This window comes from Corvus kubaryi, unplaced genomic scaffold (assembly GCF_017639235.1).
Source record: "Corvus kubaryi isolate FWS band 111438036 unplaced genomic scaffold, C.kubaryi_AGA036_p1.0 split3-73, whole genome shotgun sequence".
In the NCBI taxonomy this organism is placed as follows: domain Eukaryota; kingdom Metazoa; phylum Chordata; class Aves; order Passeriformes; family Corvidae; genus Corvus; species Corvus kubaryi.
Window position 1 is genome coordinate 14,651,460 of NW_024582091.1, and position 12,985 is coordinate 14,664,444.

Here is a 12,985-nt window from a genome sequence, read left to right on the forward strand (position 1 = left end):
CTAATTTCTTTGCTTGCTGTTTACATGCAGTGTTAAAAACATAGTAGAAATTTTTGAGGGTAACTCAAAAAAGTGTTGGAATAGCTATGGCTTATATTTCCATTTGTGTGGTTTTTTCCTAATTCAAGGTTGTGTGTCCCAACTACTGTTTGAAGTTTTGTTGTTTCTAAATTAAAATGATATGCAAGTATTTTAATGCAGAGCATTTTCTTACATCTTACTGAATCTTGGTAGAACATAAGAAAATGGCTTGAAGCTTAACCAAGAAATTAAATGTTTTTATGAATTATGACCACTGACGTGAGGCTGGCTGAAAATGTACCAATAGGTTTTGAAGGTGTTTACATGTATTGTGTAATTTTAGTTTAGAGTTTACTAATTCTTTTTTTTGTAAAAACTAAAGCAGATAAGACTGTACAATATTTCATAGAGAATGATGTTGTTTTGCTAAGGTGTACTGCTAAAATAATTTTGCTTTGTTTTTATGAATGTGTCATTTGCTTATTAACATATTTTTTCAGCTGTGAACTGGAAAGACACTATTTACCATGCCTTTCTAATTTGAAGTCTCAATAATAGTTTCAATTCTAAGTTTTAATTCTGAATGCTTATTCTGAAGAACAAAATCTTATATGTATACTTTTTTTGTGTTCTTCTTCAAGCATTCTCCCACATGCCTGTAAGCCGAGGACAACTTATTATACCTAAAGAAGGCAATGAGAAACAACTTGGTGTGGATGAAATGGAGAACTTCAGCCTGACTGTCAATCCTCTGAGTGACAGGCTTTCCTTGTTAAGTACCAGCAGTGAGACCATACCAATGGTCGTGTCTGATTTTGACCTTCCTGATCATCAAGCTGAAATACTGCAGAGTTCTGATTCTGGCTGTTCTCAGTCATCTACTGGAGACAACATCAGTTATGAAGTGGAAACAGAAAGCCTGAGTGCTCAAGATAGCTCTCAGACTCTGAAAGAAGACTCACCTGATGAAATTGTGCAACAAGTGGTTACAGATCTTATATGCAAAGTTGTAAGTGGTCTTGGAGAAGAGATTGAACTGGTTAAAGACAGTCTACACTCTGAGGATACTTCATGTAAATTCAGCTCTTTGGATAACTCTGTAGAGGCTAGAAAAAGTGATGATCAAAATATTCAAAGTAGCCAGAGTAGTTTACTTAGTAATGACAGCTCACAGTTACTATCAGCCTCAACTGAGACTGGACTTGAGAGTTTAGGAGATGAAATTTCAAGAAATAACTCTTCACCTTGTATTGCAGAAAGCCAGCAATCTTTCTCTGATCTCACTCTTTCTTCCACTGAATCAACATCTAGGAAACGTAGCCACAGTAGTATTCAGTTCAGCTTTAAAGGAAAGCCGCCAGAAAAAATGTCAGAAAAAGAAACTATTGTTAAAGAGGCTGGTAAGCAACCAGGTGCAAAACCTAAGGTAAAAATAGCCAAAAAGAAAGATGAAGAGAAGAAGAAAGCACAAACAGAAAAGCTTAAACAAACAAATGTCTTCTTTAGTGATGGTCTTGATTTAGAAAATTGGTACAGTTGTGGAGAAGGAGAAATTTCAGAAATAGAAAGTGATGTGGGATCCCCAGGAATGCGAAAATCTCCGAACTTCAATATCCATCCACTGTATCAACATGTGCTGCTTTATCTCCAGTTGTACGACTCTTCAAGGACATTGTATGCTTTTTCTGCAATTAAAGCCATTCTGAAAACAAATCCTTCAGCTTTTGTAAGTGCCATCTCCACTACCAGTGTCAACAATGCATACACTCCACAGCTTTCATTGCTCCAAAATCTTCTAGCCAGGCATCGAATATCTGTTATGGGCAAGGATTTCTATAGTCACATCCCAGTTGATTCTAACCATAACTTTCGGAGCTCTATGTACATAGAAATTCTTATTTCCTTGTGTTTATACTACATGCGGAGCCATTATCCAACTCACGTTAAAGTAACCTCACAAGACCTCATAGGAAACCGCAATATGCAAATGATGAGTATAGAAATTCTGACACTTCTCTTTGCTGAGTTGGCAAAAGTGATAGAAAGCTCTGCCAAGGGCTTTCCTAGTTTTATTTCAGACATGTTGTCCAAGTGCAAGGTTCAGAAAGTGATCCTGCATTGTCTGCTGTCTTCTATCTTCAGTGCCCAGAAGTGGCACAGTGAAAAGATAGCTGGAAAAAACATAGTGGCTGTAGAAGAAGGCTTCTCTGAAGACAGCCTTATAAATTTTTCCGAGGATGAATTTGACAATGGTAGTACTCTGCAGTCACAACTTTTGAAAGTACTTCAGCGGCTGATTGTGCTGGAACACAGAGTAATGACTGTGCCTGAGGAAAATGAAACGGGGTTTGACTTTGTCATAACAGACTTGGAGCACATTTGTCCCCAGCAGCCGATGACTTCTCTGCAGTATTTACATTCCCAGCCAATAACCTGCCAAGGCATGTTTCTCTGCGCAGTGATACGAGCTTTGCACCAGCACTGTGCCTGCAAAATGCATCCCCAGTGGATTGGCCTTATCACTTCTACGTTGCCTTACATGGGAAAAGTTCTTCAAAGGGTGGTTGTTTCAGTGACTCTTCAGCTCTGCAGGAACTTGGATAATTTAATTCAGCAGTATAAATATGAAACAGGATTATCTGATAATAGGTATGTGTATGTAGAGATGTATAATCTTTTTAAGTATGTTTGATTGTGTTGAATTACTTTACTATCAGATTAACCTCTTTTAAAATGAATCTCCTCTTCTAGGCCTCTCTGGATGGCATCAGTCACTCCCCCAGATATGGTTCTCACTTTATTAGAAGGGATCACAACAATAATTCATTACTGCCTCCTGGATCCATCTACACAGTATCATCAGGTAAACTTATCTTGGTATCTGAGAGGTTCCTAAGTAGTACATGTCCAATCAAGGATTGTGATTATATTAACAGTTACGAAGATCTGAGTGACAAAAATACCAAATATATTGTCTTAGCTGTAAATATGGGGGGCTTATTGACAATACACATATTTCAAACAGAAAAACAAGTTTCTATGGATGATAGTTTTAAGAGAATACTCTTACATTTGTTTGCTTATTTTGTTTGTTTTTAGTTACCCTGAAATAACTAAAGTATTAATTCCTTAACTTTCAGACCTCTAAAATGCCACTTTTAGAGCTGCCTTTGTTGTGTTCATTTTGCAAGATGTCTAAACATTATCTTTTGGCTCCTTCTGTATATTCACAACTTGTCTTTTTAGATCTGATATTCTGAGCGTGGTGTCTTAAGAATTTGGTCCAGATTCCATAAGAAGCTTCTGCCCTGTTTTCTCAGTAGTTTTGTTTTTGTGCTTTTTTCCCATTCTTATACCCCTTTGCTTTCCATTCATTTAAAAGTGACTGAAAAGTGGGGTTTGTTTATGTAAGTAAATTATTTTGCCTAGAGTATTAGCTACACTTAAAATTCTGAAGTAATTGTTTTGCAAAGGTATCGGCAGAGGGTACAAAAATGATTGCTGTAGACATGAGGCCTCACATGTTGAGTACATTTGATACTGCATAACTCAATCAAAAGATTCTCCAATATTTTAATAGTCTCAAAACCTTTATATATTGTAAAAATTACTGAAAAACTTTTGAAAAACAATTAGGATTGAAAGCTCCCATTTTAGGTAAGTCTAAATTTACTCTATTTTAAATGTGCTGTTTATGTAGCTATTTAGTCCTCCTTTCCTCTTCTCTCCCACTAGCTTTTGGTTAATGTTGATCAGAAGCATTTGGTTGAAGCACGCAATGGGATCCTCTCTATCTTGCATATGATCATGTCTTCTGTGACTTTACTTTGGAGCATCCTGCACCTTGCAGATTCTTCAGAGAAAACTACTGCTGCTGCTGCTGCATCCATTACCACTATTAATCTTGGGTCAACTAAGGTCAGAACATTAGGGATAATGTCATTTAAGTTGTTCATTAATACCTTTGTCAAAGTAATTTCAATTCCCTTCCCTTAAATCTAAATAGAGTTTTAATACCTTTGTCCTCATCTACTCACTCACCTCACGAACAAGGCTTTTATAAATGGGTATTGAATATGCTTTTAAACTAAAATGTATCACTTCAATGCAACGTGTCATCTCTTTGCTTTCTGCAGAGAGAATGTTTTGAACATAATGCTGAGGTGCTTATCTAAAGGAATATGTGTTCTGCTTTCATATTTCAGAATTTGAGGCAACAGATTCTGGAACTTTTGGGTCCAATTTCAATGAATCATGGTGTTCACTTCATGGCTGCTATTGCGTTTGTATGGAATGAAAGAAGGCAAAACAAAAATACTTCTAGGACAAAGGTATGTTTATATTACAGTGGTCACTTCAAAGAGTGGCAATACCTTTAAGTGGTTTAATGTTAGGAAGAAGAAAATTCAGACAGCCCAGTGAAAAAAATACAATGATGTATGGACAATATTTGTATTTCTAAATAACAGCTGTACTGTCAGGGAGGTACCACTTGAGAATGGGATAATCTTCCTGAATTCTTCAGGGAAAGAGTAGGTGATACCAAGTCTCTAGATAGCAACTGTTACTTGCTATCATTTTAATCCCATGAGGACAGCTGCCTTAGTTTTAGCATAACCATTGTCTGTGGTAATAATCTGTGACATACATCTGATCCTTTTAGGTTATTCCTACAGCAGGTGAAGAACAACTTCTGCTGGTCGAGCTGGTTCGCTCTATCAGTGTTATGAGAACAGAGACTGTCATACAAACAGTGAAAGAAGTTCTGAAGCAACCTCCAGCCATAGCAAAGGACAAGGTATGGAAACTGTAGAGTTGCTGTTGATTTATATGATGTCCTCTTAATGAAGCTTAGAGCACTGATGATATGGGTACTTCATTGACAAAGCTGAGCAGCACAATGGGAAAATTTTGACTATATCTAAGAGGTAAATGAAGAGAAACATAATTTACAGAGGGATGTCTGAAAGGACATTTTTAATATTCTGTTAAGTTATATGTTTAGACACTGCAGTGACATTATAGCATTGTCAATTTTACCCTGGTGAGGGGAAAAAAAAGCCACTTCTTTCTGATGACACAGATTTCATGTCTTTTTCTAGAAACATCTTTCACTGGAAGTCTGCATGTTGCAATTTTTCTATGCTTACACTCAAAGGTAAGAAAAGAAGCTAAATTTTATTTCTGTCATCAGGAAGCAGATGAACAATTTGAGTATTTTACATCTTTGTGTCATAGGATAAGGAATAGTCTGTGTAATACAAATAGTGAAGAAAGAATGGGTTTGAACTGTAGGTTCATTAAAAAAAGGTCATTTATTTTGTGAGTTCCTAGTACTGCAACACCTTTCTTCCCCCACCTAAAAATCCTGCAGGTAATCTGCTCCCTGCCCAAGGATCTTGGTTGTGCTGTAACTCATTGGTGCCACTCCAGCCTTGTAATGAAAAGCATATCTTTTGAGAATACTCTTCTTCTGCCTTCATCTGTTTCTTAATGACTTGATGTAGCAACCTAGTATTAAAAGAATCTCTAAGGATGTTGATTCCCAATATCTGACAGGAGAGTTGTGCGGTAGAAAGAAATTGGGGGAATACCTGAGGGAGATGATGTTCTCATCAATGACATTGCTGCTCTCTCTCCCTTAGGATTCCAGTGACCAGCTTAGTAGACAGCTGGGCAGCACTGCTGCTTCTGTTAAAAGATTCCATACAGGTTGGTCTTCCAGCCCCGGGACAGTTTCTCATACTTGGGTAAGTGCTGGTGATATTTGGAATTTCCAAATAAGCTCAAATGTAAGTGTGTGAAATTAAACTGAAGTGTTAGTGGTTTTAAATCTCTATCTCCTACTTTTGACTGGTAGAGTTATTGCCTGAGTTCTGTGGGTCTGACCAAATGAGTTTCTTCTCTGAGGAATGGTTACATGTATTAAATTTGATATTATAGTATGATATAAGCCATGACCTTACCTTAATGATTATTTCAGTGATTCAGGCTCTTTAAGCAACAGATGTAAGTTTCTGATTTTTCCTAGAAAGTAACAACAATTTCTATTTCTTAGGTATTTGAAGCCTGCTAGAATGGGCTGACTTCTCAGCATGAAAACAGTGTATGGACTGTTAGAAATGTAATTTTGAATATGATTTTCTGTATAATGCTTCAAGGATCATTTTCTTCAGTATTTTAGCTTCCCTGGTAAACTGTCTCTAAAGCTATTTTGTATATAATCAAGTAAAACATGTTCTCAGTAAACCCTTATGATCAAAATTAACCTAAGGAACTTGAAAAGATGTTTCCTGGAATATTGATAAGTAGCAATCCCTGAGGGTTTAGTGAATAAATATTGTGCAAATAAATGTCTTCAGATTTGTCCTAACTCTGGAAACTACCAAATAATGTATTGTGAGAAGAAAATCCATATTTGCGTCTGTATTTTTTCAGTGTTCTTAATGAGTTCATCATGAAAAACCCGAGTCTGGAGAATAAGAAAGATCAAAGAGATCTACAGGTAAGAAATTTGTTGTATGTGTCTTTTGAAAATATTGAACAATAAATCACAGAATGGCCTGGATTGGAAAGGGGCCTTAAAGATCTTCCAGTTCCCAGCACAGGAAGGATATTGACCTCTTGGAGCAAGTCCAGAGAAGGGTCACTGAGTTGATTAGAGCAATGGAGCACCTCTCTTAAGAGAAAAGGCTGAAAGAATTGGGTTTGTTCAGCCTGGAAAAGAGAAGGCTTTCCAGTACCTGGAGGAAGCCACAGGAAAGACAGAGAGGGACTATTTGTAAGAGCATGCAGTGACAGGACAAGGGGGAGTGGCTTCATAGTGAAAGTAGGTTTAGATTAGATATTAGGAAAAAAATCTGTACTGTGAAGGTGGTGAGACACTAGAACTGATTACCCAGAGAAGTTGTGGATGCCCTGTCACTGAAAGTGACACTGAAAGTGGTTTTAAGGCCACTTGGATGAGGTTCTGAGCAACCAGGTCCAGTGCAAGGGGTCCATGTCCACAGCAGTGGGGTTGGAACTAGATACTTGAACGAACTAGAATTATTTGATACCAGTTCTGTAGTCCAAAATTACTCTTTAAAATCTTCTTCTTATATTTATAATGTGTTGAAAAAGCTCTCATTTTTTGTGGAGTTATTAATCACTGATAATATAGAAATGATTTGAAAGCAATTCTGTATTTGGTTATGTGAATTTTCTACATGTCAGGACAATGAATACAGCCCTTCTGCACGAAGTTCTTAAAATGCTTGGGGTGTTTTTTCTACCAGGATGTAACACACAAGATAGTGGATGCCATTGGGGCAATTGCTGGTTCTTCCTTGGAACAGACCACTTGGCTAAGACGAAACTTAGAGGTTAAGCCTTCCCCCAAGATTATGGTTGATGGAAACAACTTAGAATCAGATGTTGAAGGTAGTTTCATTTTCATCTTTATTATAATGCCAAAATTACCAAAGAGGTCAGCTTTGCTGTATTTGAATACATGTAAAATTCTTCAGTATTGTTCTAGCACTAGTGTGTCTGGCAAAGCTTGTGCATCTTCAAAATATATACTTTTAAAATATGCAGTAAGGTAAATAATGGCTTGAGAAAACTAACTTTGGACTTTTTTTTTTTTTTATTATTATCTTCATTTAGATATGCTGTCTCCAGCAATGGAAACTTCAAATATAACTCCATCTGTTTATAGTGTCCATGCATTGACCTTACTTTCTGAGGTAAATGTTTCCTTGGAGATAATGAATACTGTCTAATTATAAATTTCTATGTTATGAAAAGCTTTGGACTAGAAGTTGGGAGAAGGAGAATTGATGGGAAACAATGATGTGAATGGATTCTGGGTCTTGTCATGTAAAAGTATATAAAGCTTTGTTACTAACCCATTGAGATGGATGAGGTGTAAAGCATGGGCTTTCAGGTGTGTAGTATAGCCAACTTTTTTGATTGTAAACTTTGTGTGTTTATCTTTGTGGTACATCTTATTTACTGCTGATAATTGCAGTCAGTCTTTGAATTTTTTCTTTGTTTGTAGTTTATTCTCTAGAATGCTTTGACCCGCAGCTTGCACTTCCATGCTTTTACCTTAATGTGTTATAAAAAGGATGGAATCTTTATACTCTGGGCTTTGCATGGTACCTGAAATTTGATCACTTCTATCATAAACTTGAATGTTTAGTAAAGAACATTATACAAAACAAATGATGAATAGTAGATAAAAAGCAATTTAAGAATGCTTTATAACATGTCATCTTCTTCTTTTGTAGGTTTTGGCTCATCTCCTGGACATGGTTTTCTACAGTGATGAAAAAGAGAGGGTTATTCCTTTGCTTGTAAATATTATGCACTATGTTGTGCCCTACCTCCGTAATCACAGGTACCTTTAGTTTATTGAATTGATGTAGATGTCTACAGCCAGAAGAAATTTGGATGGTGACACTTAAGCTGAAACAGGCATGATAAGGATTAGATGTCTATCAGACTTTCTATAAAGCAGCAATTCAGAACTGGCTTATGTTGACTTTTTTTTTGTTTAGTGCTCACAATGCATCCAGCTATCGAGCTTGTGTCCAGTTATTAAGCAGTCTTAGTGGATATCAGTATACGAGGAGGGCATGGAAGAAGGAAGCATTTGACCTCTTTATGGATTCCAGTTTCTTCCAGATGGATGCTTCGTGTGTTAACCAGTAAGACTTTCTTCTTACTGCTTATAAATTACAAATTTTACAAATTTTTGCCCCTTACAAATTTTATGTATTCCATTAACATATGGGCCAAAATTTCCCAGAAGACCTCTGTTGAGAGAAGCAGAGATTTTCTGTGGTTTAGGTTACCATGTGAAATATGAAACATAAGGTATATTTCTATACATAAATCTATTTTTAAAAATAATCTTAAAATTGAAAAAAAAAAAATTCTGTGAGGAAAACGTGGTTAGCATTTTGTAGAAACATAGAATTATTTGCATTGGAAGAGACCTTAAAGATCATCTAGTTCTAAACCCCCTGCCATGGGCAGGGACACCTTCCACTAGACCAAGGTGCTCAAAGCCCCATCCCACCTGGCCTTGAACACTCTTAGGGGTGGGGCATCCATGGCTTCACTGGGCAACTTGTTCCAGTGCCTCAAAATAAAGAATTTCTTCCTAATATCTAAATTTGTCCTCTTTCAGTTTAAAGTAATTCCCCCTGGTCCTGTCACTTCATGCCCTTGGTAAAAAGTTGCTCTCAGCTTTCTGGAGGCTCTTTAGGTACTGGAAAGCTGCTACAAGATCTCCCGGAAGCCTTTTCTTTTCCAATCTGAACGACCCCAACTCTCAGCCTATCTTCATAGAGAGGTGCTTCAGTCCTCTGATCATCTTTGTGGTCTTCCCATGGACCCCTTCTAATGACTTCACATCCTTCTTATGCTGGGGGTCCCAGAGCTGGATGCAGTACTCCAGGTGGGATCTTACCAGAGTAGAGAGGCAGAATCACCTCCCCTGAACAGTTTGCCACCCTTTTGGTGCAGCCCCAGATGCACTTGGCCTTCTGGACTGTGAGCACACACTGCCAGATCAAATTCCGTTTTTCATCCACCACCAGCCCCAAGTCCTTCTCCTCAAAGTTGCTCTCAATGCCGTTTCTGCCCAGCCTGTATTTGTGCTTGGAATTGCTGTGACCATTCTGCAGAACCTTGCACTTGTCCTCATTGTACTTCTTGAGGTTCTCATGGGCCCATTTCTCAAAACTTTCAGGGTCCCTCTGGATGGAATCCCTTATTTTCTTGGGGAAGGGGGTTCAAGATACATAGTTTCAGATCAAACAACATCAAGTAAATGGTACCTTCTGAAGCAGAGACCTTGGATTGGAAGCCTTAACCTAAACTGAAAGAGCAGAAAAAGCTCTGCGAATGTTCCTGAAAATGCTTGGTTTTTTCTGATTTGTGTACAATTTTCCTCTTTTAGTTGGAGAGCTATTATGGATAATTTGATGACACATGACAAAACCACATTCAGGGATTTGATGAGTAAGTATTGATGTAATAGTGACTTTTCTGCAGTATAAACATTAAATAAATGAAAAACAAGTATCTTGAAGAAAACGCTTGTCCAACGTCTATTCCAATTTGATTTATTTAGTCTTTTTCATGTTTTTTTCAGCTATTTGTTTCTGGAGAGCCATAAATAACCTGAAGTGCGAGAATATGATAGCATACTGGCACACAGTGAATTTTGCCTATATGGCAAAGCTGTTTAAGTAGAGTGGGTGGGTGTGGTGTTTGGTTTTGAAGATCAGACACCAACTCTGCTTAAAAAAAACTGATTCTGCACATTTGAAATTTCTGAGCATCTATACATGCAAATTTTATTTTAAAAAATGGCTGATCTCCCTCCTAAAAGCCCCTAAATCCAGCCAGTATTGTGTATACTTACAAGTTTTCTTTAACTTGTATTTTGAATTTCTGGTTACGAATTCAAATTGCAAACCATGCATCATTTCAACATCTGCTTTCATAAGAGTTATTTGTGCCTAGAAGTGAAGCAGAAGGGAAATTCATGAGCTCTTCTCTGCACTTTCCCTTTTCTCTTTCAGCACGAGTGGCTGTGGCCCAGAGCAGCTCCCTCAATCTGTTTGCTAACCGAGATGTAGAGCTGGAGCAGCGCGCGATGCTCCTCAAGAGACTCGCCTTCGCCATCTTTAGCAGTGAGATAGACCAATACCAGAAATACCTGCCAGACATACAAGGTCAGTAAAAATGTATCATTTAGTGGACTTCTTTAGGTTAACTGTGGAATGCCTGTATGACAGAGTAACAGCAGGTTAAATTTTTATCCTGGAATATCACTGTTTCCATAGCTGAAACAAAGTTGGCAGATTTTGGTTAAAATGTTTTCAGTCTTAAATGACTACAAAATATGCAGAATTTGTGAGTGCCGGTTGACATTAATCCAGATTATTTCACTGATCTGTCATTTTATCCTTGATCAATATCCTTGGATACCTGCACAATATGTTTTGACATGAACATCTGAGGTATAAACACCTATCAATTATGGATAAATAGGAAAACTGACCTTGACATTTTGAATTCTTGACTTTTTTTGCTGGTGTTTTTTCATCTGTTCAGTTTATCTGTCTTATTTATCATTGAAGTTTATTTCTTCCAATGACCTTAAGAGACTGGGAATGGGAACTGCTTGGATCTTTTTTTTAAGATGATGCAAATAGTTACAGCAGCAACTTTTAGATGTATCATCTTTTCATGCCACCAAAGGGACACTTTGGTCTCTTCTTCTATCTGGAAAATCAGTTGCATCATCTTTTTTGTTTCATTTGTTCCGGGATCTGTTTTTTGTAAAGTTATTTGGTTGGTTGGTTGGTTGGTTTTTTGTGGTTTTTTGGGTTTTTTTTATTTCCAGTCAAGTCAGTAGCTGGGATTACTATTTTCATGGTATCAGGTGGTTTTACTGGTCTGAACTGCAACATGCATGTTTGTTGGTTTGACTGAAAAATTTCTTTATGTATCTGCGTCTATAGGTATTGAATGCCTAGAGGTGATCATAGTTCAAAAAACTGTGTCGTCCCTTTGTAATTTCTCATGTACTATGATGGGGCAGTGTTTTAATAATAATAATACATACAAGTTGTTCAGGCTACTGTGGTATTGTTTGGAATCTGTTAACTCTTCTTGTTATAATGGTTGAAACTCTGCATAAGATGAGCAAAGTTCCCAGACGCACTATTGCATTTATGTAGAGAACTTAACCAAAATAGGCAACTGCACTATTTAGAGGTTTCTCTCTTTTGTTCCTTCTTTGGTGGAGGGGTTATTTTTTATGTTGACAGAATAAAATTAGTAAAGTAGTGGAACAGTAAGATGGCAGATACATAAAATTGAGAGTAAATGAGGGAAGGAGAAAATTCTCAATGGAATTATTCTGAACTGAGGGGACCCTTCTTGGCTTCTTGTTTCAGAAAGGCTGGTAGAAAGTCTCCGGTTGCCACAGGTTCCCACCCTTCATTCCCAAGTGTTCCTGTTTTTCAGAGTATTGCTTTTAAGAATGTCTCCACAGCACCTTACCTCACTTTGGCCAACCATGATCACTGAACTGGTGAGTTGCAGGTGTCTTTCATTATTTAGAAGACTGGTGCATATCTGAGACACAACCTCATTTCTCCTCAAGATTTTTAAGAAAATCTCTTCTAGAGATTGTGCATATAAATGTGCAATGGACACAAATTGAAAGCTGACTTATTTTCATAGTCCTGATGTCTGGTTTTTGTGGTGAAATTGAGTATCTGTTGGCTTACACTGTTTCAGCTGTTCTGCTGTCTCCTGATTTAAATTTGCATTTGCCTTCATTGTTCCCTACTGAATCCTACTTCAATTTCTGTTTATGTATGTGTACCCTCTCCACCATTCCCACTCCTGCTCTTCTTTTTCAGTGTTCCCTGTTTCTACTTTCCTGGTCATTCTTCTTCCAGCAATGGGGATGAGAATCCATGTAAAGGAGTCGGAATCCATGTTTTATTGGCAGTTGGTGGTCATTCAGGTCACATTGTGGCTAAATTTTGTGACTACATTTATACAAGTCTTGGCTCAGATTTCTTCCTTCTTGTTTTACTCTTCATAACAAAACAGTAAAAATATCTGTTTCCAGAGCTTCTACCTGCAGAATCTCCAGTGTTGGCTGTTTGACACACTCTTTTGGGTTTCAGCTTTGGCAGTGGGAACGGAGGAGAGTGGTTGGTGCATCCTGTGATCCATTTGGCCTGTTATTCAAGGAGTTCCCAAGGGACTGAATAACAGAGGGAGCAAATCATAATCATTGCTGTGATGATTATTTTTTTCAATCTGCAGGTGCCTAACCTAGCCCTTGAATAACCATAGATCCAAGCAATAGAAGGAGAAAAGCTATATAAAGTATTTTAAAGATAAAGTGTGTTGTTTTACCAATAGATGCATTTAATTTTAA

The 12,985-nt window shown here is 37.4% G+C and overlaps 1 protein-coding gene across 8 annotated transcripts in view; it reads left to right on the forward strand.

The window, feature by feature from the left end:
• The window catches only part of DOP1A (DOP1 leucine zipper like protein A), a 60,576-nt gene that overhangs the window by 39,718 nt on the left and 7,873 nt on the right, over nucleotides 1-12,985 (forward strand). For 7 of the 8 annotated variants that reach the window (XM_042017423.1, XM_042017426.1, XM_042017425.1 and 4 more), the window contains 15 exons: nucleotides 663-2,670; nucleotides 2,773-2,884; nucleotides 3,757-3,939; nucleotides 4,227-4,352; nucleotides 4,685-4,819; nucleotides 5,124-5,179; nucleotides 5,667-5,771; nucleotides 6,460-6,526; nucleotides 7,299-7,443; nucleotides 7,669-7,748; nucleotides 8,295-8,404; nucleotides 8,565-8,714; nucleotides 9,974-10,035; nucleotides 10,602-10,754; nucleotides 11,985-12,121. In XM_042017423.1, the coding sequence (XP_041873357.1) occupies nucleotides 663-2,670; nucleotides 2,773-2,884; nucleotides 3,757-3,939; nucleotides 4,227-4,352; nucleotides 4,685-4,819; nucleotides 5,124-5,179; nucleotides 5,667-5,771; nucleotides 6,460-6,526; nucleotides 7,299-7,443; nucleotides 7,669-7,748; nucleotides 8,295-8,404; nucleotides 8,565-8,714; nucleotides 9,974-10,035; nucleotides 10,602-10,754; nucleotides 11,985-12,121 (3,629 nt within the window). Of the gene's footprint in view, nucleotides 1-662; nucleotides 2,671-2,772; nucleotides 2,885-3,756; nucleotides 3,940-4,226; nucleotides 4,353-4,684; nucleotides 4,820-5,123; nucleotides 5,180-5,666; nucleotides 5,772-6,459; nucleotides 6,527-7,298; nucleotides 7,444-7,668; nucleotides 7,749-8,294; nucleotides 8,405-8,564; nucleotides 8,715-9,973; nucleotides 10,036-10,601; nucleotides 10,755-11,984; nucleotides 12,122-12,985 lie in introns of those variants that run through there. The other variant, XM_042017427.1, reaches the window with a different exon arrangement.